The sequence below is a fragment of the Neopsephotus bourkii genome, unplaced genomic scaffold, assembly GCF_033783945.1.
Source record: "Neopsephotus bourkii isolate Nb327-2 ecotype Australia unplaced genomic scaffold, CSIRO-AGI_Nbou_v1 NB_1663, whole genome shotgun sequence".
Classification (NCBI taxonomy): domain Eukaryota; kingdom Metazoa; phylum Chordata; class Aves; order Psittaciformes; family Psittacidae; genus Neopsephotus; species Neopsephotus bourkii.
Window position 1 is genome coordinate 2,718,265 of NW_026902137.1, and position 23,272 is coordinate 2,741,536.

At 39.5% G+C, this 23,272-nt stretch overlaps 2 protein-coding genes across 5 annotated transcripts in view; one reads left to right on the forward strand and one right to left on the reverse strand.

Annotated features, from left to right (window-relative positions):
- The window catches only part of SYCP2 (synaptonemal complex protein 2), a 29,010-nt gene extending 23,801 nt beyond the window's left edge, over positions 1-5,209 (forward strand). The window contains exons 36-44 of the mRNA XM_061375328.1: positions 737-829; positions 1,396-1,557; positions 1,859-1,986; positions 2,730-2,824; positions 2,906-3,005; positions 3,735-3,793; positions 4,130-4,208; positions 4,601-4,657; positions 4,976-5,209. Coding sequence (XP_061231312.1) covers positions 737-829; positions 1,396-1,557; positions 1,859-1,986; positions 2,730-2,824; positions 2,906-3,005; positions 3,735-3,793; positions 4,130-4,208; positions 4,601-4,657; positions 4,976-5,050 — 848 coding nt within the window. The 3' untranslated portion in view covers positions 5,051-5,209. The remainder of the gene's footprint in view (positions 1-736; positions 830-1,395; positions 1,558-1,858; positions 1,987-2,729; positions 2,825-2,905; positions 3,006-3,734; positions 3,794-4,129; positions 4,209-4,600; positions 4,658-4,975) is intronic.
- Positions 5,210-7,952: 2,743 nt separating this feature from the next.
- The window catches only part of PHACTR3 (phosphatase and actin regulator 3), a 110,763-nt gene continuing 95,443 nt past the window's right edge, over positions 7,953-23,272 (reverse strand). For all 4 annotated transcript variants that reach the window (XM_061375678.1, XM_061375679.1, XM_061375680.1 and 1 more), the window contains exons 9-13: positions 15,719-15,774; positions 11,569-11,630; positions 10,588-10,728; positions 10,359-10,435; positions 7,953-8,552 (exon numbers count right to left, since the gene is read on the reverse strand). In XM_061375678.1, coding sequence (XP_061231662.1) covers positions 8,537-8,552; positions 10,359-10,435; positions 10,588-10,728; positions 11,569-11,630; positions 15,719-15,774 — 352 coding nt within the window. In that variant the 3' untranslated portion in view covers positions 7,953-8,536. The remainder of the gene's footprint in view (positions 8,553-10,358; positions 10,436-10,587; positions 10,729-11,568; positions 11,631-15,718; positions 15,775-23,272) is intronic.

Sequence of the window (23,272 nt, forward strand, 5' to 3'; positions counted from 1 at the left end):
CAGAAATGAGCAGCCATTTTTCCTCTCTTTTATCTGCTTTACACATGGGGAGGTTTAAGAGAAATGCATCTTTCTTAATGTTAAACACCATATATAATGTTTACTTGTGACCTTCTTGGAAAATCTTACTAGTTATTGTTTAAATATTTGAGGTAAGTTAGGGAATTGTTTGTCACATGGATACAAAAGAAGTTCAGTGATAATTAGTATCTTAAACAGCAAGAAGTAAATATTTTCCTCTGGATTTTCAATAGAAAAGAAACAGTTTTTCACAAGTTAAAGAATTGTGACATCTGTATGGAAAAATTCTTGAGGTGGGAAAGTGCTCTTATAGTTTAGCATTAGTGTACTGCTCAATATAGTAACTATGGTGGCATTGGCATATAAACTGAAATTTCTGTATGTCTTCAGACCACTGCTTCTGCGTACTTTTTCTGGTGGGAAAAAAAAGCACTAATGACTTCTTTACAAAATGCGTCTGTTTGAGTTCTATTGCAGGAAATAGTTAGACCTTATTGGTCACTTGAGATACTGCTATCATTAATGATCAATGTGGTGAAGTTGTTTATTCTTTTATATAGTGCGACTTAGTAGCAATTCATGCAGTGATTCTTTTTTCTTTATCCAGACTGTAGTGTGTTCATGTGCCTGGTATAATGAAAAGCAACACAAATGTAGGTTTCTGAAGACTTCTGAAGGTGCTTGAGTTTGAAAGTTAATCAGTGACTTTTCTTTCAGGATTGTGTAGCACCAACTCCATCGTCTGCTTCCAGTGGAAGTAAAGTACAGTCTTGGAGTGAAGAACCTTATGCCCCTGTGCATGACTCAGGTACAGACGTTTCATTTTAAGCAGAAGACTTTCTGCATGTGTCTGTGGAGGTTAAGAAAAATGTTCATTTGTCATAAAAATATGACTCCATTTCTTACATTTCTTTTATGTATTTTCAGTATTATTCCATGGCTGCTCTCTTTTTCATTTTCTGCATTGTTTTAATTATCCCGTTCAAGGAAAAAAAAATAAAAATTGGGCTCCAAAATGCAGTTACTGTAAAGAGTTAGTTGTGCTCTTAAGATGCAGATTAAGATTTCTTTTGATACTGGAAGAAAAGTGGGGCTAAATGGTATCAGGAAAAGAGAGCTTAGCATGAACCTCTTTAATGAACAAGTCCTGAATGGGTCAAAGAGTTCTGTGTTCCTTGAAATCCTGCTGTTCATTGGCATCAAGTTCTCCTATCACTGAATGAAGGATTACTCCATGAAGGTAATGCTAATTAATTTTTATATAATTCTCGAGCTTTAAAGCCAGATACTCCTAAAGTTTGGTTCTTCTTTATCCTCCCATGTAATCATTCTAAATAATCCTAATAAGCAGCTTTGTTTTCATGTTTATTAAAGGACCAACTATACAGCCGTTTCTCAAACGAAGGTACCACAGTGATCCAGAAAGCAATTCTGATGAAGCAGAAACAAGCAAAAAGAAGGAAAAAAAAGGAAAGAGAAGAACAAAGTTACAGCCTAGAGAAATACTTAAAACAGAGAGTGCTGCTACTTACAGAGGCTAGTTACAGAGTGAAAGCTGTGCTTGTGCAGAAGTTTAAAATAACAAAGTTCTAACAAGAATAGATAGTATCCATTCAAAAATTTTTTATGTGTTTAAAAAAGAAATAAAAAGAAATTCTAAATATTTAGGGCCTATATCCATTAAAAAAATTTACATAAAAACAGAAACTGGTCTCAGCCATTTAATATCTGAGCCATTTCAGACATCTGTATATAACAAAAGCTGTTATAGGCCCTTTTGTAACTTTAGATAGGATACTTCTTTCTGAATTGTAACATTATCTTGTTTTTACTTCAGTGTCTGAAAGCATATCTCCTGTATCTGCAAATGATCTGTCTGGTTTGGATGGGGAAATCTGGGAGCCTGGTTGTTCAACCATCAGTATCTGTCAGAAGCTCCAAAAAGAATTTACTAAGAAAATTGAGGCAAGATATTTCATATACAATATTAGTTGTCTGAGTACATGCACATATAACTGATAGCTTGTAGTACACTGCAGCATTTGCTTAAAAGGACGTGAAAATAGCTATGTGCATAGAACTTCAGGAAATCATAAAATTCCAACTTTCTTTTTATGCGTTTTTCAGTTCCTTTATGTATGTGACTCTCCAACAATTTTCTCTCTGGGTCTGCTTCGGTTTTTATCATGTGTGTAGTTTCAAAACAAGTGTACGTATTTAAAGGAGTGATCACTTTTATTTTTTATTTTTTTATTTTTTTTTTAATTATTAAATCCATGAATGAAATTCCTTTGCAGAAAGGAAAACATGAGCCTGGATAATGTATTTGTTCATCACGGACAGCGACATGCACACATTATTCATTCCATTTGTACTTATTCTAGTTTGAAGAAATATATTTTTCAAACAATGTACTTCTACTTAAATACATTATTTAATTTTATATACGTACATAATGTACTTCTATTTAAGTACATTAAAATTAGATAGTTTTGTTAAAAACTTAAGGCTGTCTTTGCCTACATTTCATAATGGAAAGCTTTTCCTTCAAAGGCAGGGAGATGATAAAAAAAGGGATTTTGCTCAGTATGATCTGGGATACTGAGCAATTACAGTACTAAACATGTTTCAGGGTTGGGGTTTTTGGTGGGTTTTTTTTTTTCCTAAAGTGAAAATAATCTGAATTTAGTGTTAAAACATCCCCATAGAGCCGCTCCAGGAAAATGGATAATTTTACTAAACAATCGCTACGAGCTGCCCATGAGCATTTGTCAGCCATGAGTTACCAGCTTTGTGAATGCAGGTCTGTAACCAAAGATTTGTTTTAAAACATGCTTGAACTGCAGTGAATGCATCCTGAAAGCAGCCGGTTTTGTTTTGGTAGGAGCAGGCAGCTGGAGGAATTCCGTTCTGCTCTCCTTGAGCAACTTGAGAATTTTGAAAATGATTCTCAGTGCCTGAAAAACATGGAAAAAGAATTCTCGGTTTGTATTTTAATTGCTTGATCATGGAGAAAAGGGAATTCTTATGGAGTCCATAGGTTGTTCATATCAGCTTTAACTTGAGATCATTAGTTTTGATTTAAAAAGCCTTTATCATTTTGCTTAAAGTTGGGTCCCGTTTCAAATAATGGGTTTGAGGTGTTAGCATTGGCTAATGCATTGCTTTTAGAATTTCTAGATCACCACTGTATGGTTTTCTTCCTAGAACAAACTACCCCAACCAGTTTCAATGGGCTCTTTACCCCACTTCAGGAGCCTTTTTTTCAGGAACAGCATGTAGGCGTTTGAACCTGATTTGCTGTGTGCTCTACAACCAGCCAGTTGACATTGTTCCTGCTACTTGTTGTAATGTAAAAATCAATATACAAATATTCATTTCAACACAAAACTATATTTGCTTTTTGTTTTACTCTGAAGGCATGACTTAAAATTATATGGAAGGTCTGATTAAAATGCTATGGATGTTCTTTTTCATTGTTTTGAAATTGGTAGGCAGAACGGATTTTTTAAATTGGTTCCATGAAAATAGAATTCCTGAAGTACCTCATCCTGCCAGCTAAGTTTCTCCTCCCCCACCAACGGTTTGTGATGACTGTGTTAACTCCTACCCGTTCTGTGCTAAGTCTGTCATTTGTTCATAGTATGTAGTAATTTTAGGTCAGAAAATATGAGTTCCTACTGATAATCATCTATTAATATTTTTCTTTCCAGACCTTTTGGAAAAAACACGCACATACTTTCAGTACATATGTGAAAAATGAGCAGCAGAGGTTAGTAGGCTTCACTAGACCTAGGATCAGATTTCTATTATGTTTGTTTGAAGTTTAAGTTAGGCCAACTCTGTGCAGTTTCTCTCTTCCATAAAATAGACATAGCAGATGAGATGAGAAAATTGGATTAAAATGTTATGTTACAGGAAAAACTGTAATGGTTCTCCATGTAAATTTTTCCGCATATTTGAGGGACTATTCCAGTAGTAATGATGGTAACATTTGTCCATGCTTTTTAAGTATAAATAGACTGCAAATAATGGCATGTAGTCATGGTAGATGTGGAAAGTTCATGCGTAGTTGTTAAGTTGTTTGAACTGCCTTTTATTTCTCTAGAATTCAGATTCTTAAAAGTTCATTTGAAAAGAACGTCTGCCATACTGGTGACTGTGAAGAACGTGTTTTTATTTCAGAGGTATGATGAACTTTTGGTTTTTTTCTTGTTAACAATTCTTAAATTTTGCCAACAGATACAGCATTGACTGTTTTTCCCAAAGAAAGTCTTTATCCCTTTTCATTGTCATAAAATGTCCTTTAACATAACAATATTCAATGTTTTAGGCCTAGATTTTGTGCATTAGAAAGGTCTAGGCAAATATCTACAAAACTGGTGCAAGATGTATGTGTTCTGTGGCTCTGTTTACCAGTATTAATCATTCAAGAAAGAACACATACAAAACACGACTCTTTCATTCAGAAGGTGGATGCATGTGCATCTCTGTTAGAAAACATTTAGGGAAGTAATTGTCTTCTTGAAATGGGTTACCAGTTGTGAACACAGAAGATACTGAATGTATCTTTTTATAGATGCATCTGATGAAAGAAGAATTAAAAGGATTGCAAGAGAAGCTTCTGAAAGAAATGGTAAATGAAGTTATGTTGTCTTCATTTTTATTAAGTATAGCTGTTTGAATAGTGAATTATTAAAAATTGCAATTTCTAGTCCTATATCTAATAAAAAAAAAAAAAAGAGAATCGAAGTGTCATTGGCATGTTATACTTGAAACCTTATCTGGGGGATGAAAGCAGCAGGTAGATTCAGACAGACTGTTTTAATTCTGAGTCTTGATATATTGAACATTGACATGGAAAAGAAAAATATCGTATTTGATATGTTAAAAGCAGCACATGTTATACACCAGAATTAAATACATTGTGATAAATGTAATGCTTTTTACACAGCAAGAAGAGGAGCTGTGTAATGTTCGCAGAGGATTGCAGACATTGTTTCAATCAGAAGATAGAATTCTGCAGTAAAATTACTAGATACCTTCCTGAAATTCAAGGTGAATATAAATGCTCTTTTACAATGTAAAATTTGACAACTTTTGTTTTTTACTCTCAAGGGAGCTGCTGTAATGAGAGTGTATTTTGCTTAATAATATTCAAATCCTTGTGGGTAAGACTTCTTTTATATGTGAGATTTGAAATTATTTTACAGAATCTGATAAAATGCAGTATGTAAATTCTTAGATTTTTAGCAGATGATATTTTTAAGAATTTAACAATTTTGATAGGTTATTTAACTGACTTTCAAAGAAATTGCTTTGAATTTCACTTTGAATCTCTGTTCTGCGTCTGTGTATACCAAATACCACTTTTGTCTGATGCAGAATACAGTCAATTTATTTAGGAATCAAACTGCCTGTATTGATCTCAGTAATATTGGCCTGTTCTGTTAGACTTCAGTAGGGGTTTCTAAGAGAAAACAAAATCTGAACACTTGTGGTTGAGCTGTGTTGCAAATAGTTGAATTAAATATTTCAAGAAAAATGTATATTGTCTGTCTTTTGTTTTGCAAATTGTCATTAGTTTTGCTTTAAATCTATAATGCATATTTGGACATCAGTCAATTACACCCTACTGCTGCAAGTCAATGTGCAGTGACAGGAGAATGCAGTGTTTTTAGTCTTCAGTGATGAGGAGATGGTTTATTACAGAAATAGCTGTAAATGAAATATATTCCCTATATAAAAAATACAAGGCTGTGTTGTCTCTGGAAATTATTATATGGAGGTTGTCAGTAAATAATTTTTTCCACTCATCCCATCTACCTAAATTTACTTGATACTTTTCTGACTTTTTTGAGCTTCTGGCTTTTGCGTGGGGGTTGATTATATTTTTACCCTGTGATCACTGTTATCTCCACTAGATGGACCTCGTGAGATGGTAAACTTTTGTTCCTGGTCTGCCTGAATTTATCACTATATGGGATAGTATCTTTTTTTCTCCTAACTGTACAAGGTTTTAAAAAGTACACTGCAAGGCCTGAGTTCTTTTCTCATAGCAAGTACATATTGGAAAAAGTAAAACAACTGCTAATTTTAGTGAGGACCTATGATAAAATACACCTATAAAAGTTTACTGTCCTCCTGTCACTCTTGACCCAGCCCTGTTACCTTCTAAAAGCTTTGAGCAGGTGCAAGCAACTTTAAGCAGTGTCGCAAGGGAGCATTCACAAAGGCAACATTCAGCATTGGGAAATGGTTTTTTCTTTTTTTTTGCATGTGGTCTCCAACCAACTCAACAGAGCTGCCCAGCAGCAAGCTGAGAGTAACCCCTGTGACTTCACAGTAGTCACAACGTGCTGGCTCTTACCAGACTGAAGCCTGGGATGCTGGTGGTGGAAGGACAGCTGAGAACCTGGGGAAGAAGTAAAGCTTCTTGCTGCATAATTACAAGATGGTTAAGACACGTTATTAATACCATAGCCACTGTTAGACATTTCTAAAGCTGCTCTAAGTTACCCTAAAAATCTTTTTTTCTATCATATTTTTCAACATCCCTTTAATGTGTTTTATGCAGTGTTTTTATTACCAGTGAAAACACACATCACTGCTAAATGGGAGTGTTACTTTCATAGATTGTTAGCCAAAGCTGTAGTTAACAGCAGGTCATCTCCTGTTCTCAAACTAAGTGGTCATTCTTCTGAAGAAACTTTTCTATCCTTTCTGTTTACCCTTTTTGTATACTACACCTGGACTATCACTATGTTGTTGTATAGAATGAATTGTATTAATAATAAAATTGTTGATCAATATAAATAACAGTATGTTATTAGTCACAGTGTTACGTGAACCTGTGAAAAGCCAGCAAGTTATACAATTACAATAAATAAGAAAAAAAAATCTTTGGGTAATTCAGGTCTTCAGCTGATAGTCACATAAGTCAAACATAAAGAGTTGTACAAAACTGCAGGTAGCTACAGCAAAGCCAGTGAGCTTCACTGGGCCTGGGAACCACACCTCTCAGGGTTCTTCTGTTTCTGACTTATATTTTAAGTGTTGGACTTTATGTACTTACCTTCTATTCTTAAATTTTAGTTTAGCCAAAGATGAGCTCTGTATTTACCTTGCTCCATACCAACACTGAGCAGCAGAGGAGAACAGAAAGTTAGTGCACCCACTGTTTGCACTGATTCATTCACCTCACAGTGATTTAGGAGTAGTTTATACAAACAATTTTACATTGCATGTTTTCTGTTATTTTCATGCTTTATGGAGATCATCTCAATGAAGCTACAAGATCAAGAGCACCTTCTTCAAGTCCTTAATACTAAGCAACTTCCTAAAAGCATGTAATTGAAGACTCTTGCAGAGAAATCTTTGTCCTGTGCGTGGATGTGCCATTTTATTGCTGTCTCAGCAGGCATGCTTTCCAGCTAGCACTTTTTTTTTTTTTCCGTAAGCTTTTCCTTTTGGTAATATTGAGTAGAATTCTCAGATGCTCCAAGTTGTTGAGCATTAATGGAATGTCTGGCTTTACTTTCTCCCTCAAACAGTTCTGTTAGCTTTCTTATTGGTATCTAGTGGCTTTTTTCTTACTGTCAAGAAAGCGTAAGATTTGTTTGCCAAACATCAGAGCACATCGTTATGTATCTGTCTATGCCTGTCCAGTTTACTGACTTTGAATAACAGTGACCTTAACTGTCAGTCTTTAGAGGACCAGCACCTCAACTTGTGTAGAATGACAGTCATATTCTGCTGGTCAGGATCTGGTCCAAAACACCGATATACCAGAAGATAGAAAACCTCAGTTTAATATAATAGTTTTTTAAAGATTCTGTCGTGATAAAAAAGCAATATGATCTGGTGTGTAATAACAGTGATCTCCTCCCTTCAAAGCTGTCCCTGGGGAAAAATGAGCTTTAGGAACCGTGTTAATTTCCTGCAATAAGTAGTCATTTAATTAAAGAACAAAAGTAACAGGAATCAAAAATGCTTGCAGCTGTGATTCTGTTAGACATTATATAAAAAAAGAATGAAATTATAATACATTAAATTAGTTTTTAGATCATGAACTTAAGTGTTTTACAAACTAATTGTGGTAAGTTCAAAATGTCAACATAATACTGAATGACAGTGTGTCATGTCCATTTATGTCAGAGGCCTTGGAATGGTAAAGCCTGTACATGCACAACATCTCCTCTTCCAAGATAGACTGCAAAACAGTTTAAAACAAGTGTTGAAGGAGAGTAGTAGTTCTTTCAGGTAGCTTTACTTCAGTCTTTTTCAGCAGATCATCCCACTCCACAGGCCATCTCTCTTCTGACTTCAGAGCAGAGTACAGCTCTGGTGCTTCTTTCTGTCCATAAGTGCTGCAGACTTCAGCTGCAGAGTCCTTCTTCCACATAAACATCAAGGTAGCCTGAACTGAACTTTAGGGAAAGACTTATATATTCCCTGATGTGAGTTCAGCAGCAGTATCAAAAAGTAAAGACAGATTCTTCTCAGAAGAAAATTTCTATGGCCTGTGAAATCTAAGAGAAATAAGAGAGATGTTTCAAACCACTTTGAATTTTCTATTATTGTATAATTTAAAAAAGATTTAAAAGATATTTAAAGGTACAGTAACAGTACTGAAGAACAGCAACTTTAATTCTTAACATTCACCAGCACAGTTCCACATGTGTGCCCTGACTGTAGTGCAGTTACAGTCCTTAGGGCCCAGTCTGACCAGTTCGCAGTTACTTGGGAGTGCAAATGCAAATATAGATATGAAGTTGATTTTGTTTTCTTTCCTTTTAGAAATTCAGCTACAGTTTGTCATTGGTAGAAATATTCTTTATTGTTCAGTTACTTTGTTATTTTCTAACAGGTAAGCACATACGGTTGGTTTAATGTACGATGATATTAAAACTGTGTCTGGAATAACTACACTCTTGTGCTGTAGGCTTGTTCTTTGGTTGAGGTATGTAACTGAAGTCCCAATGATTTGTAATGCCTTAGCACTGATTGTAAAGTTTGAGCTTGTTTACTCCTAATATCCTGAACAAATTTCAGAATATATCTTTACTTAAATTCCAGAGGTACCTTCAGTGAGAGAATGTGTATCTCACTTTCAGACTTAAACTGCAGCCCTCCCATTCCCCGCACTCCACCCATGTTTAATCCTGTCAATGCAGTGATGACTCTGTAAGGTTAAAAGAGCCCTGACAGCTGCATGAACAGTCTAGAATTATAAATCTACAGCATGTAGATCAATTACCATATTTTCACTGAGCATCCAAAGCTTACTGGAGCTGGAATTTGTTGCATTCAGAACTAAGTATGGCACCATGGGCCCAGGCATGGCTGAAGGGAGCCTTCCAGGACACCAGACTGCACATCAAGTTCCCTAGTATAGTGTTGAGCAACTTATTTTAGCAGCAAGCACACCTGAGGATGCTTACAGCCATGGCAAGAGTACACTGCGCTCCCAGCAGCTCCAGAAATTGTGTTTTAAGAGCAATTGGACTTGCTCAAGGGATGTAATGGAACTTGTAGGAACCAACTGATTGCTGTTTGAATTTTTCTCTAACAAGGTCTTTTTGCAAGTAATGATGCCTGTGGAATCAGCCTCTCACATTTTTTCCCCACTTAGAAAAGGAAAATGAATGTTTTCATGCATGTTAAAGCATGGTACCTGTCAGCAGTGCTGGCACAGGAAGGAAGCACTGCAGTGACTAGGTTCATGCTGTCCTGACCGCTTTGACTCAAAACCAGTCCTCTCTCCTGCACTCTTCACTACTATTAAGTGTGCTGGGTGGGGGCTGCCATCCTTGCAGTAGCAACTGGACCGGCATGCAAGGGATATTGAATTCATTAGAACATATCCCACTGGAACTAATTATTACTTCCAGCTATTATGTATGTCTTGTTACAGTGTGTAGAATTTGGTATCTCTTAGCAGGGAAGTTGCAATATTTGTGATAATGAGGTTGCAGACTCCACTACATTTAATTCAAAAACCTTTCTATAGCATATTGTTTCTCTGTTTAAAAAATCCTTTTTTTTTTCTTTTATTTTGTACATTTAATTTTTTGTCATAGCTTTTGAATCTTCAGTGCAAAGAATGCAAGCTGAGTGATGTTCTGGAGAAGCTCTGGGGCTTCTCAGTATGTGCTAATGAAAGCAAAACTAAAATAGAGAAGCCAGGTTCAGAGCAGGAAAAGAAATATTTCCATTTTTATTTTAAAACAAAGTTTCCTTTGCACAGTCTTCTCCCACATCCAGCATATAAGAGCTTTGGGACTCAAGCAGACTGGGTTTAGCAGGCAATGGAAATAAAGAGCTGGAAAACTGACCTTGTCAAATGTTTGCTTGATGCATGTACTTCCATTTCATTACTTTTGTATTCATTTAGCTCTTTCCTAATTGCTGCCTAGGAATTGCAAATAGAAGAAAGTTAACAATTTTGTGAAGTATAAGTGTGGTAAAATACCAGACTTGCAGAGCAGAACAGGAGTTTTTTAAGGCAGAACTAATAGGTCTTGGATATAGCAAAGGAAAATGTCATTTTAATTATGTCAGTACCTTATCTGCTGCTGATAGTCTTGTCCATGGTTTATCTGCTCGCCTGTCATAGTCCTGTGCTTTTGCCACTTCCACATAATCACTGAATCGAATCAGGATCTTTCTGTCTCTTAGTTCATCAACTGTAGGTCTCTGGTTAAGCTGTATTAAGTAGTTTTGTAAAACAAATAGTGTTAATAACAAGCATCTCAACAAAACGTGCAATGTTTTCTGCTTCCCGGCTTAGCTTAGTGTGCTAAGTCTCAGCCCTTGGAAATTCCAGGGAAATACTCAGTCCTTGGGAGGACTGTTAAAAGAGTAATAATGGTTTAAATGGAGTTGTGGGCTACAGCACAGTGGTTTTATAATGGATGAAGGAGAAAAATATTTTACCCTGGATTTTGATAAAGTGTATTTACAATATGTAAAGAAATCATGATGAATTTATTATGGTCTGTGTATAACATCACACACTGTAGGGGTTTTCTACTACAGTCAGCAGCAGATTGTGTGAGGTTTTCAGGACTGGACCCATTGTAAGAATTCTGATTTGGCTTTTCCAAGTTATCAGCATATTTGGCTTATCATTCCAGTAGGGATTCCTGTGAACAGAACAGCAGATCTAGTTCTGATTCTGGGAATACCTTAAATGCAGAGAGAAATCTATTGTGGGAGCACACCTGGTGCTCAGCAGGGAGTCAGCTCTGCTGATTGCTGCAAAAAGTGAAGTAGTCCTTTCCCAGTAGTATAGCTGCAAAATACCCAGTGTGCAAGCAAATATTCCTTTTCTGACTTAAACTTTATATGTAAATGTTCTACTAAGTCTTGTGTAGCTAAGATAAGGTAAATACTTTTATAATTCATATTACCCAATGCTCAGACACTGCTGAGGAGGATGTCTGTTAAAGGAGGCTTTGTGTAATAATGACCTCTGTGACTGGTTGATGCTATATCAGTTTTGCTAAGTTTCTAAAAACAATGGAAGGTATTGCAAGATCTTACCTTTCTTGTCAGTCTCTGTTTGATTTCTCTCCTTTCTTCCTGTTCTGTTTGATCATTTCGTTCTGTGAAGAATATAAAAAAGAGATGACTTTCCACATGAGGAAGTTGGTATTTTCTAAAGTTCCAGGCAATAAAAACCAAAAGCACAGAAATATTAGTAGGCAATTTTTAGTTGTGTGTTTTGTTAGTTCAGTACATCTCTTTGGCTCTCTGTCAGAATATCTAGTAACCTCTGTAGTGACAACATCCTCATGCCAATATCAGCTTTTCCTAAAGTCAGCTCCAGTGAGATTTAATAAAACAACAGCAGCCACACCAACTCTCCAGCTATATATACTTTAGAAGGAAAATCAAAATATTTCATAGCTAATCACAATTTTTTCCTTCTCCATATTGCTGGAGCCACTCATTGCTGTTATATGCTGAAACGATTTATTGCAGCAGCTCCAGGGAAAGTGTGTTCTTTCCTGTATAACCTCATTCTGAGGTGACACCTTTAGATGGTCACACTGTCACAGTAGTTATCTCGCACTTGCATGCTTTTTCTCGTTGCTATTTGGGATATGCCACTGACATTAGAACCTCTTTATCCTCACAGGGTTTGCTTTCGTAGCATCGTTCCACTCTAACCTAAGGCAGGCTGCTTTTATGTGTTGTGCCTATTAACATTCAGGCCGTGATAACTCCTCCACCCAGGGTCTAAAAATAGACCAGAGTGCTGTAATGCTGCGTGAAATATATCCTTTGCCTTAGGAAACGACTTAATGGCATCTCTATTTCTAGTACTATCTGTTACTAAATTAAGGTGTGAGTCTGTGACCTGAAAAAAGCTGAAGACCTAGAGAAAAATGTAACCATTGTGGGATTTTCTAGATACGACTGTGACTATGTAGACATATACACCACTTGCATGAGATATTTCCAGTGTTAAAGCACACACGTGATTTTTAATATGCCTTGAAAAAACACTAGAACTGCAGATGAGTTTCCAAAATGGTATTTTTAGTAATGAAGGATTTTTCTGCCTTATTTTTAGGCCCATTAGATTACACTGAAGTGCAATTGTAAGTATCTATTTAAAATAACACAGGAGTGCGTAGCTACAACTGTCTATAGTAGAAATGTAAATCAAATGAATCTAAAATGCTATAATGTGCTGTATTACAATTTGGTGGCGAGGCCCACAACTGTAAAAGAGAATAAGATAGCTAAAATGAGTGCTTTGTCAGGGATGAGCAGCTATTGAAGTCTGGAATGTTTAAAAAGAGAACAGGCTTTAAAAAGTAGAGTGTATTCTACGATGCAAGAAATTACTAATATTCTTCATTCAGGTTTAATTCACCCTTTTTAAAACAGATATTCTTATCTATATATTTTACTCAGAGATCTTTCTGTGGTGTAGGCACTTTTTAAGGTATGACTGTAATATGCACTGAGAATTCCTAAAGCAAACCTACAAGGACACATTCCTGATAAAAAATGCTTTTGCAAGTACAGTAAACATGCTTTAGTGACCTAATTTGATGAGAGATGCATCCAGGTTCAGTGCTTATACCCAGCTCCAAGAAGTAATAATAAAAAAATAGTTCTTTTAGAAAAACATAACCCCAAATTTGGTAGGAAATGCTAGCAAGGGCATTATAAAATTTGGGTGTGATTACAGAGGCAAACCAGAGAGGTTTTTCCCATCAATATCATTCTGCCTGTGCTCGGAGGGCTGGTTTCATAAATCTCGGTGGAGGGATGCTCTCAGTCACGAAGTATCGTGCAGTGCTGTAACTCATTTTGCTGCTCTCTGAGTTACCCATGGAACTCTTGGCTGTTCATGGCACTAAACCAGTTGCTGCTGTTAGAAAGGAACCAAGGACTGTACGGTGTGAGTTACGAGATGCTGTCCTTTCCCATGGGAACACCAGCTTTCTGATGAATGCAGGATGAACACGTGTGACTACCTGGGCTGTGATAGTTCATGTGCTTTTCATGTTTGTGGTAAACCAGTGGTAGTTAAAGGACTTAGAAGATCCACAACATTGTAGGAAAGCATTGGCTTTAAGTTTGCTTTTTAAGTATTACTTTTATCTGCAAAAATTCTTCCTAAGGGAGATAAGAAGTCACTTCTTCTAATCTTCCCAAGATTTCTTTTAGAATAACACAGGAACTGCACTCAGGCACTTGAAATGTACTTCTTATTTGACAGAGTTGTTCAAATGTGAATTATTAGTCCTTACAACAGCTTTGGTGTAGCATTGCTTCTGTTAGCAGTATGTATGGGGAACATCAAAGATGTTAGGAAACTAAGAACACAACTGTACAAACTTTTACAACCTGGAGGAGGTTGCAGTGATTCAACTGAAGGGCATTTCTACCCTACTTGCGATAAAAGGAAACTATTAATTTCTAAATTCACTCAAAACTGAGACTAGAGTTGTTGCATCTGTCCAGCCTTTTAAGATGACAGCTGACGTAAGTGATGGCTGTAGCTCTTTACAAGATACTTAGCTTTTTATATATTGGAAGGGGTAAATAAAATAGAAGTGTTTCTAATCTCAGCTGAACCTGTACAAAGGCTGAGCCTGGACTGAGGTCAGTAAATGTGCTCCATGCTGGGAGCTCTTTAAACGAGATACAAATCTAAACCAGCATGTTTAGCTGGCATTCAGGAAATATCTTTAATTCTGCTTTATCTTCTTTCTGCTTTATCTCTCTCTAAGCTCATTATATGAATGTATTCAAACTTTTTTTATTATTAAAGCTGGTCAGCGTAACCCAGATTAAGGATGTAACCAGCACACTTCAAAAAGTAAACAGACAGGAACAGATTTTTTCAGTGGAGATCAGCCCTTCCTTAGCCAGGAAAAAGCCCAAAGAAACAGGATTTCAAAGATCTTGGGTACTGACTTTTGAAAATCTGGCCCCACGTATTTCAGAATCTTGGGTTACTGTTGTTTCTTGTCTCTTGTGGTAGGTGACAGATGAGTCTAGGCCAAGTTCCATTCACATTCGCAAAGCATCTATCCTTTTTCCCATCTATGCACATGTGAGACGTCTGATTTTACCATGTGCATTGTATGCTGAAAATAACAATAAGTACACTGTGGAGCTCCTTTGTGTTAAAACTGAAATGAAATCACCAATAACTTCAGTGGCAAGAGCATAAGGCTTTTACTATAAACTACCAAGAAAGTTCTGAGACACTAAATTTTAGGTGACAAAATGTAGATAACTTTTTTCCTAGTGAATTACAAGGACATGAAATAATGAATCAAATAGCAGAGGCAGTACTGCTTGTAAGGCAAACTTATGTGGGTTTGAATTATGCTTGTTTAATGAGAAACAAACTATTCACATTATTCTGGTTTTCATCTTTCAACACTAAATAGACCATGAAAATAACAGAAGCAGGATACTTTTCCTTTAAGCAGATGGTCTTCCCCTTCCTCCTGGCTGAGACCCATAATGGAGACAATTCCAAAGCTCTCCCTCACCTCCTCACAAGATTCCCAGCACTTGTGAGGAAAGGGATGATGTTCACCACTTGTTTGATCCCAAGCCACAACACGGATCTTTAGGAAGAGTTGCACGTTTCTGCCTTGTGTTTATCTGAGAGATGTAGAGAACATTCCCCTGTGGCAGTATCTGTACAGGCCTGGAGCTGTCCCTCTACTAATATCTCAGAATGAGTTGTCTTTGGGAAGCTCTCTAATGGTATGAACAAATGTTAGGAGTATCGCACCTCTGTAAGTATGCTTTCTGTATTCACTTCAGCCTTGGGGGTATTCACTGTACAGTTTGCCATGACTGTCCATGTCTTGAAAATTGTCAGTCCAATTCCCTTTGCACTGTGTGACACTAGGATTGTATCCCCCTCTTAGATATCCCTAACAGTGTAATCAGAATGAAAATGGCTTGAAAGGCTACATTTGAATCAGTCACTCTTTTCTGTACTAAATTTTATGTCTTTATCAAGTTGTAAATTCTGAATCCTGCAGTATTTGAAACCTAGGACATGTGAAAAAGTGAAACTTTTAGGTACAGAAAGTAATCCTAGTCAATTAATTTGTCTGTTTAAAAATACTATGTTCTAGAAATGCAGCCACTGGTTCCAGCAAACACATATAAAATACTTTAGGAAAAAAAAAATAATACTCACGTTTAAGTATATTTCTTCTTTCTAGCTCCTCAACAGCAGGTCTTTGGCTGAGTCGCCTGCGGAAAAACACCAAAATCACATTTTGTACCATGCCTGTCCTTTGGAAAGCCTGCAGTGTTCTGAGTTCTGGTTAGTGTTTTCCTCGGGGAGAGGACTACAATATTCCTCTCCAGTACTCAGGAAGGAAAAAAAAGCACAAGAATCCTGACACCAGAATGCTTTCTTGTGTTATTTTCCCAAATGTCAGCAATGCAGGTAGAAGTTCTCCTCTAGTTTGCTCTGCTGTCAGTGAAGCGCTTCCTCAGAATGTGCATCCTTTTCACCATACTTTCCAGACATTCAGTTGGAACCAGTTAAATTCACTCTTGAGAGGGTATTTAAGGTGGTTATGAAATGAGTTTCACAGTGATCTTCTGTAGCTACCACTGCCTCTCCTTTTTAATCTCAGGTAGCAGTGGGCTTCTTTTTTTCTAGTAACACCAGTGGTGCATCCTGACAAAACGCAGGCTTGCCAGAATAAAGCTTTCCTGTGGTTTCCTGAGTACACATCAAGCAGACCAATCCAGCAGCTCTCCTCCTGCCTGCTGAACAAAAATTCGTGTGCTGCTCACAGCCTCATGCTGTCTGAACGGAATGTCTTATGCAGTTTCACCTCCCCTTTTCAGTAGTGCTGCTTCAGGATTGAGTCTTCAAGTCATATGACCAGTGCCACGGCGATTTTATTCTGCATACTAAATGAGACTTCCCCATGAGACACTGCTAATATCTGCAGAGAATCTCAGGTAACTGAACCCCTCCCTTTGGCAGACACACACACACACATGCTGCATTTTCCATCTTTCATGTAATAATCCAGCAAGCAGATCGGAAAGAGTTTATGATGCTTTCTGGCCCGCATCCTGGCAACGTTAAGGATTCTCATTGTCTCGCCTCCAGCAGATGTTGCCAAGCCAGAGATGGAGTTACAAAGAAATACTCAGAGCAGGGACCACATTGCAAACCCCTGCTGCAGTAGTCATCCTTCTACCGAGTATAGGAAATAAAGGAATGATTATAAGGTAATGCTATAACAAGATCTACATTTTACCTACATGGAGACACTGTTACCAGACTGTAAAAAAAACCCCATAAAAGTATGTGGTACTAATTTCTCCTTGTTCTGTAAGCCTTACCACATATATTCATTCAAAATAACTGTCTTTATTATCAGACCAACAGCCCAAATTATAAATGCAACTCCTTACCCTTTTTTAATCAAGTTCCCTGAGATCCCTGGGAAAGCTTTCAGCTTTGGCAACAGGAAAGCATCGCAACTGCTATACCAGATTCAGACCAACAGAAAACTTATATGATGAGCTCTTATGCTTAGAAACACCCACAGCCTAACTCTCGTTCTTCCTACCTAACCTTTTGGATCACTTACAGGTTTTCTTCTGGTCTCTGGATTTCTCTTTGGACTAATGAGTTGGATACTCCAGCAATGGATGTTGCAATAATTCAAAGTGAAACAGGAATGATGGAATGATGCTAAAATGCCGTACTAAAGGCTTTAAACATGTATTTTCAATTCCTGTTACCCTTGGACTCCTCCTTCACTCATTCCCCTTTATGCCTCAGAAATGATACAAGTCTCTCTAGGTTTTGTTTCAAAGAGATTAACGTGCATTTTATAACATAAATCAGAGAATGACTTAGTGGGAGAGCTTATCTGCAAATGAAAGGTCCACCTGACCTGCTGCTCACATGCCTCTCTCAAGCCATTCTTAATTACAGCCCTTCCATGTGAGATTTATAGATTCTCCCAGAATCTGTACATTAGACTTCAGAGGCCCCTTTTAAACTGGGGGATTAAAAGCCTATACGAAGTGATTAACACAGTATGAGAATGTCTGTGTATATGAATGCTCTTTGCGTATATATATACATAGCTATAATATGTACGATGGTTAATTTTTTAAAACCTTGTTTCCCTTCTGGCTTTGGTAAATACATGGTAGGTGCCCAGAGACAATACATTTCTGTGTACATCCTCAGCTTTACCCACAACAGAAGGAAAAGGTGCAGATACACACAGGCATATAAATACATACAGAGGGCATTGGGTTTTTTTCCTAAGATTTTCAGACATAGGCAGCACGCTTCCAAGGTTTTTGTCATAATCATGGAACCAGATGTGCAATCTCTTCAAAACAAACTTGTGACACGATCAGGAAGCTGGGAACAGCGTCAGGATCAACCAAGGGGAAGTGGCAACACTACTGACAAGCTGCTACCAAGGTGTTTCTGTTCACAAGAAGCCTCTCTGTGTCCAGAACCCCCTTTGGTTCGCTTTCTCTGCTGTGAGAGCTGCATGGTGGCTGGGCTCTGGGCAAAGGGGAAATGGTGCGGGTTGGTGAAGGACTCCAGCGGCCTCCACTGATAGCTGCTGGTGGCAGTGAGCGGAAGCAGCCGTGAGCAGCGAGAGCTGGGGGGGGGGGCACACATCCCTGATAAGTAAACCAGGACGTGAGAGGCCCTTTTGCAGGAGGGTCTCCTGATGTCCAGAGAGCAGCGTGCCCGCTCGCAAAGCGTGCTGCCTCCCCACTGTCCATCACGGCAAGAAACTGCTTGCCGCTGAGTGTTCAGTGTGGGAGCAGAGCCTGTCCTGCCCAAGCTGCTTTGGGTGGATGGAGGAAGGTGCTTCATCCCCCACGGGGGGCTCAGCAGCCCTCAGCTTCCTCAGAAGGGGACCCGCAGTCCCCCTTGTCACCGCCAGCTTCCCTCGGAACGCCTGCAGAAGGGCTCGGAGCAAGACAAAGACAGACCCGTCTCTGAGGGCTCCAGTCAGGTCAGTGGCTGAGCACAGCACGAGGGAAAGCAGCACTGTCAAAAACTCCTGTGCCTCCTGAAGGGAACTTGTGAGTAAGAAGCTGTTTCAGGCAACTTCATGCTTCTGCTTAGATGAGCTGTTTTCTGGGCACCATGCAGCTATGCATGTTCTCCCACATCCCTGTTTTGGATGTTTATCCTCTGAAGCTGTTAAACATAAAGTCCTACCTCTAACAGAACCAGAAAGCACCCCGTGTGCACTGAGCTCAGTGTGTCCCCTCAGGAGGCGGCTGTTCGGCCCTGCAGAGAGGCAGTGCCATGGCCTCGGGCAGTGAGTCCTGGGGAAATGGCGGCCGCTCTCCTCACACTCTTGCTGGGGAGCACAGGCCAGGAAGCAGGGACTGAGACACTAAGGCTCTAGGGAGGGGATGCTCAACTCTCCTGTGTTTAAAGGAAACAAACTCCAGCTGGATAATGATTATCAGCAGATTGCATTGCAGCGGGGGAGTTCGTGTGTGATCCCAGAGGATGAACCAGGCACCTGGTGTGAAGGAGCCTTTGTAAAGGCTAAAACATGAGCTCTCTATGGACTCTGGGTGACCTCCACAAGCTTCGCACAAAGAGGATTCTGTGTTTCAGAGCTGCAGGCCATTTTGAAGCAGAGTCCTGGCTCCTTTCCTGTGGGTTTACAAAGCTCCTGCACCTGAAGGTGGGTGGTGTCAGGGCTCCGCCTGGGCCTTCCCTGCCTGCTTGAAGGGAGGGAATGAGGAACGGGCGTGAGGCTCAATCACTGCTTGGACGTGGACGTGGACGTGGACGTGGACGTGGACAGGTGAGTCCTGTGCTTTCCATTTCTGTTGCTTTTTTCATCTAGAGAATCAGTCCAGTATGGGACTTACCTTAGTAAAGTGACTGTAAGCTCAGCTGGAGGACTAACATAGTGCACCACCTGTTGTGTTATAGCAATTTTATAGCTTTGTGTTATAGCTTTTTAGTTGACTTTAATTTTTGATATCTATTTCTTCCTTTGAGAAAAACATCCAATTAATGCTGTTGTGTTCTTGGGTAATATGAAAATCTAGAGTGTTTTTGTACTATCTGCTGGGGTAGGATTGTTCCTTCCGAGCACCTCTGCAAGGACAGCCATTTCTGCATGGGTCTTGAATCTTTCTTGCAAACTCTGAAGTAACTTAAAGGCAAGTCCCACCCTTGTCTAGATTGCCTGTGGTATAAATGCATGGACTGTGATTGATATTGCCAGGATCTCATGTTAAGTGTATCCACTCCAGGAATTTACTTCCCCATTAGCTTAAACCAAGAGATGCCAACAGCATAGTAAGTGGAGCTGGACTGGCAGCACCTCAGCCCAGGGAAAGGGACTCAGGAAAACCAAGCAGAAATTGAGGCACCAGTGTGGCTTCCCTGTAAACAGCATTTGGTACAGTTCAGAGAGAGTTTGCTGACCTGTGTCAGTGATGCCCTGAGATTGGGTAGAGACCAAAGTCTGAATGTTTTCTCACAATGCTAAAGCAGTTGACATATATTGGTGGGGATGATACAACACTAACAGGGACAGCTATTTTTAAGTTCAGAAAAGTTAGGTTTTGTGTTAATGTTATTCTGTGCAAAGCAAGCAAAAATCTTCAAGCACAACGTGTTCTTCAGCTGTTTGCAGTTCAGGGAGTGTGCTGGGGGTATTTTCAGATTACATTTAGAACGTTTTCCCCAGTAATTTGGGTTCAGAAAGACAACTGGATAAATTTATAGGCTGCCATCTCTCAGAAGCTGAAGGCTTTGCCTGCTCCTGTGTCCTCTGCAGTGTTACTCTGAGGGTTGGAGGCACAGGTTGCTGCAGGGTAGCTCAGTCACCTGTGGTTCTCCCCGAGAACACCCTGCAGGTATGTCCATGTGCGCTCTTGGTCTCGGGGTACTTCAGGTGCTGACAGTCTGCACATGGCCTCAAGGTTATTTTCCCCATTAAATGTGCACATGGGTATGCTGTGATGTGCACAAGGACTCCATGCTGGCTCTGAGAGGAGCAATAAATCTATGCGTGTCTGACGGTTTCCCTTGACGTACACGTGTGGTGTGTAACTGTAGAAAAACAGGCTTCCCAGGGAATAATAAGTGCTGCCCCCACCAGCCCCGTAGGTGAGGAGGTTTCTGCTGGCTGGTCTGGTGGAGCAAGCTGCAGCCCTCTGCCAGGAGGGCCTGGTTTGAGGTCTTGCTAACTAACATGTTTGACACCTGCACAAGTACACATGCCAGAGTCAGCTTCAAGGGGGAAACCACTAATTGCTCATCCCTCTGGAGCAAGGGCACATGCTGGTGAGCCCAGTGACTCTCACACATGCCTGTGATTCCTGATCAATGGATCAATACTTACTTCATGCAGCCTGATTGTCTCCTTCACTTTCAAGGGAATTAATACTGTGGACCAGCATTACACCAAGGTTGATAGCAGTAGACTTACAGGTGACTCTGAGCCCTCAGCAGTCTGAGGATTTGCATGTCACTAGGATCCTAGGGTCTGCTATCACACAGGCAATGCATCAATATGTCCTGAAAGCTGAGATGCTGACAAGTTCTCTGTCCTCATAGTTCACCTTAGCAGTGTCTGTTTTGGCTGTTGTGGGAACTTCATCTCAGCAAAGCCACATCAAGCTGTGGGCTTGCAGGTATGGGCACAGAACAGCTGATGAGACACAAATTTGGAACAGCCCACCTATATGCATAAGGGGCCAGGCTGACTTCCCACACCTCAATCAGTCCTTCCTTTCAAGCTCCTCTTACAAGCCTGCAGTCTCACCTGCCTGGCAGACTCTAGCTAGTGCAGAATCCAGTGCAGAAAACCTCATGTTCTTGGTTCATGGGTTCTCTTATCTGTCCCCAAAATGTGTTCCTTTGTTTCCCGAATATTGCATAGATTCTGTTGCATGGTATCTGTATATACGATTGTCATAAAACTGGTTTTCTTATGGTTTTGTAGCTAAAGCCAAAAGACAGACTTTGGAATCCTGTTTCTGCTTTTACTTAGTTAGATCCATGTGATTCTGATAATCTTCTGTGAAGGGAGGGATGGTCTGGGTAGACTTGGACACGTGCATGTGCCTGTGGACTCTGGACTGACAAGTGAGCAATCAATCCAGCTTTCAGTAAATGAGCTGTAGCCAGCAGCAAATTGCATTGATTGTCTCTTGTGACAGGTAGTTTTGCAGTTAGAGTTGGGAAGGGAGTGGGCAGTATTCTTTTCACAGGAGAGCTCCAGTCCAGGCAAGGGGAGAAGAAATGGGAGTGCCTTGTGCTTGCTTCTCATAAACCAGCTTGTGTCTTCTGCCTATCAGGAGGCAAAGGCTCTGCCTCTTAAATTGGCATCTCTATTACCAGAACATCATGTTCAATTCAACAAGAAGTTTATTTTCATCCTTCCTATAAGTAGCTGTGATAAGGATGTGTGCCAGGGCTTTGAGTCACTCCCCTGCTGCACTGTGGCAGTGCAGTACTGCTGGCAATGTACAATTATGGGTAGTAGTAAATTCTTGGTAGGAGGGACTTGCCTTTTACAGTCTATACAAAATTAGAAGGCAGACACTGAGACACAAACTTGTTTTACCCCAAGGTAATTCTGGAACATGTAAAAAAGTGGTAGCCGAGTGATGTGCCAGCGTTTCTCGTAACAGGGAAAGAGTAGCAGCTGCCATTCTTTGATAGAGCAATATGACAAAGGGGAGATGGTATGACAGATTTTTTGAGTTGCATGCAAAAACGTTTACTTTCAGTGCCCAATATTTGTGTCTATGTCCCTCCATAGTCTATTTCTTGCATTCAATTAAGAAAACTGCCTTTGGGTGTCCAGTAAAAGATGCTGGATAAAGGCAGAGGCTGTGTACATTGCCTTAATTACATATCTTACTCATTTGTTTGGCCTTTAGTTCTGGCTGGATTTTCAAGGCTGGAAATAAGCAAGAGTTTCAGTTAATTATGTTGTCACTCATTTTCCAGGCAATTACAGTTGTCCATCATTATAATTTCTGTGATATAAGCCCTGCAATGAGGAGTTCAGATTTCATCTGGAATAAATACTACATAGTTGCCCAGGGTGACCCTTGTATCATAACCCACTGTCCATGAATGACCTACATCCTTGTGACAGGTTTGCTATTGCAGAGTGTTACTTGGTGATAATCACTGTGGGGGCTGAAATACACCAACAAAGCTAGGATCTAATTATGTGAGAGGATTCAGATGGAAAAGGCTTTACAGTAATCACTGTTTTCACCACCTGTGAAAGCCCCACTGCATTTGACCTTTGGTTTCATAGTTTTCTCCATGTGTGAGGAAGAAAGGCCAGACACAGCTGGAGAGCAGAGCCTGCCTCTCAGTTCAAAGGCCTGCTGCAAATCTCAGTGAAGATACTGAGCATCCTTCCATCACCTTCAGGAGGCTTTTGCTTTCATACCTCTCTCAACATGCAGTTAAGGGCTCTTGGAGGATGTAGTGGCGCAGTCCAGGACTGACATAACATAAGGGTTTCCATTTTCAGTTCAGATATTAGTTAATATACAAGAATTAATGTGTCTATATTAGGGTGTAAATGTAATAGCTGCTTACTTCAGAACAGGATCTTTCTGCTCTCCCATCTGCTCCCCCACTCTGTGGTTTAACAGAGCTGCTACATAGTGAATCTACCCTGTTTGCAGGAGAATTGCAATATTTAGTCATTAGCGTGACAAAAGTACAACCAAT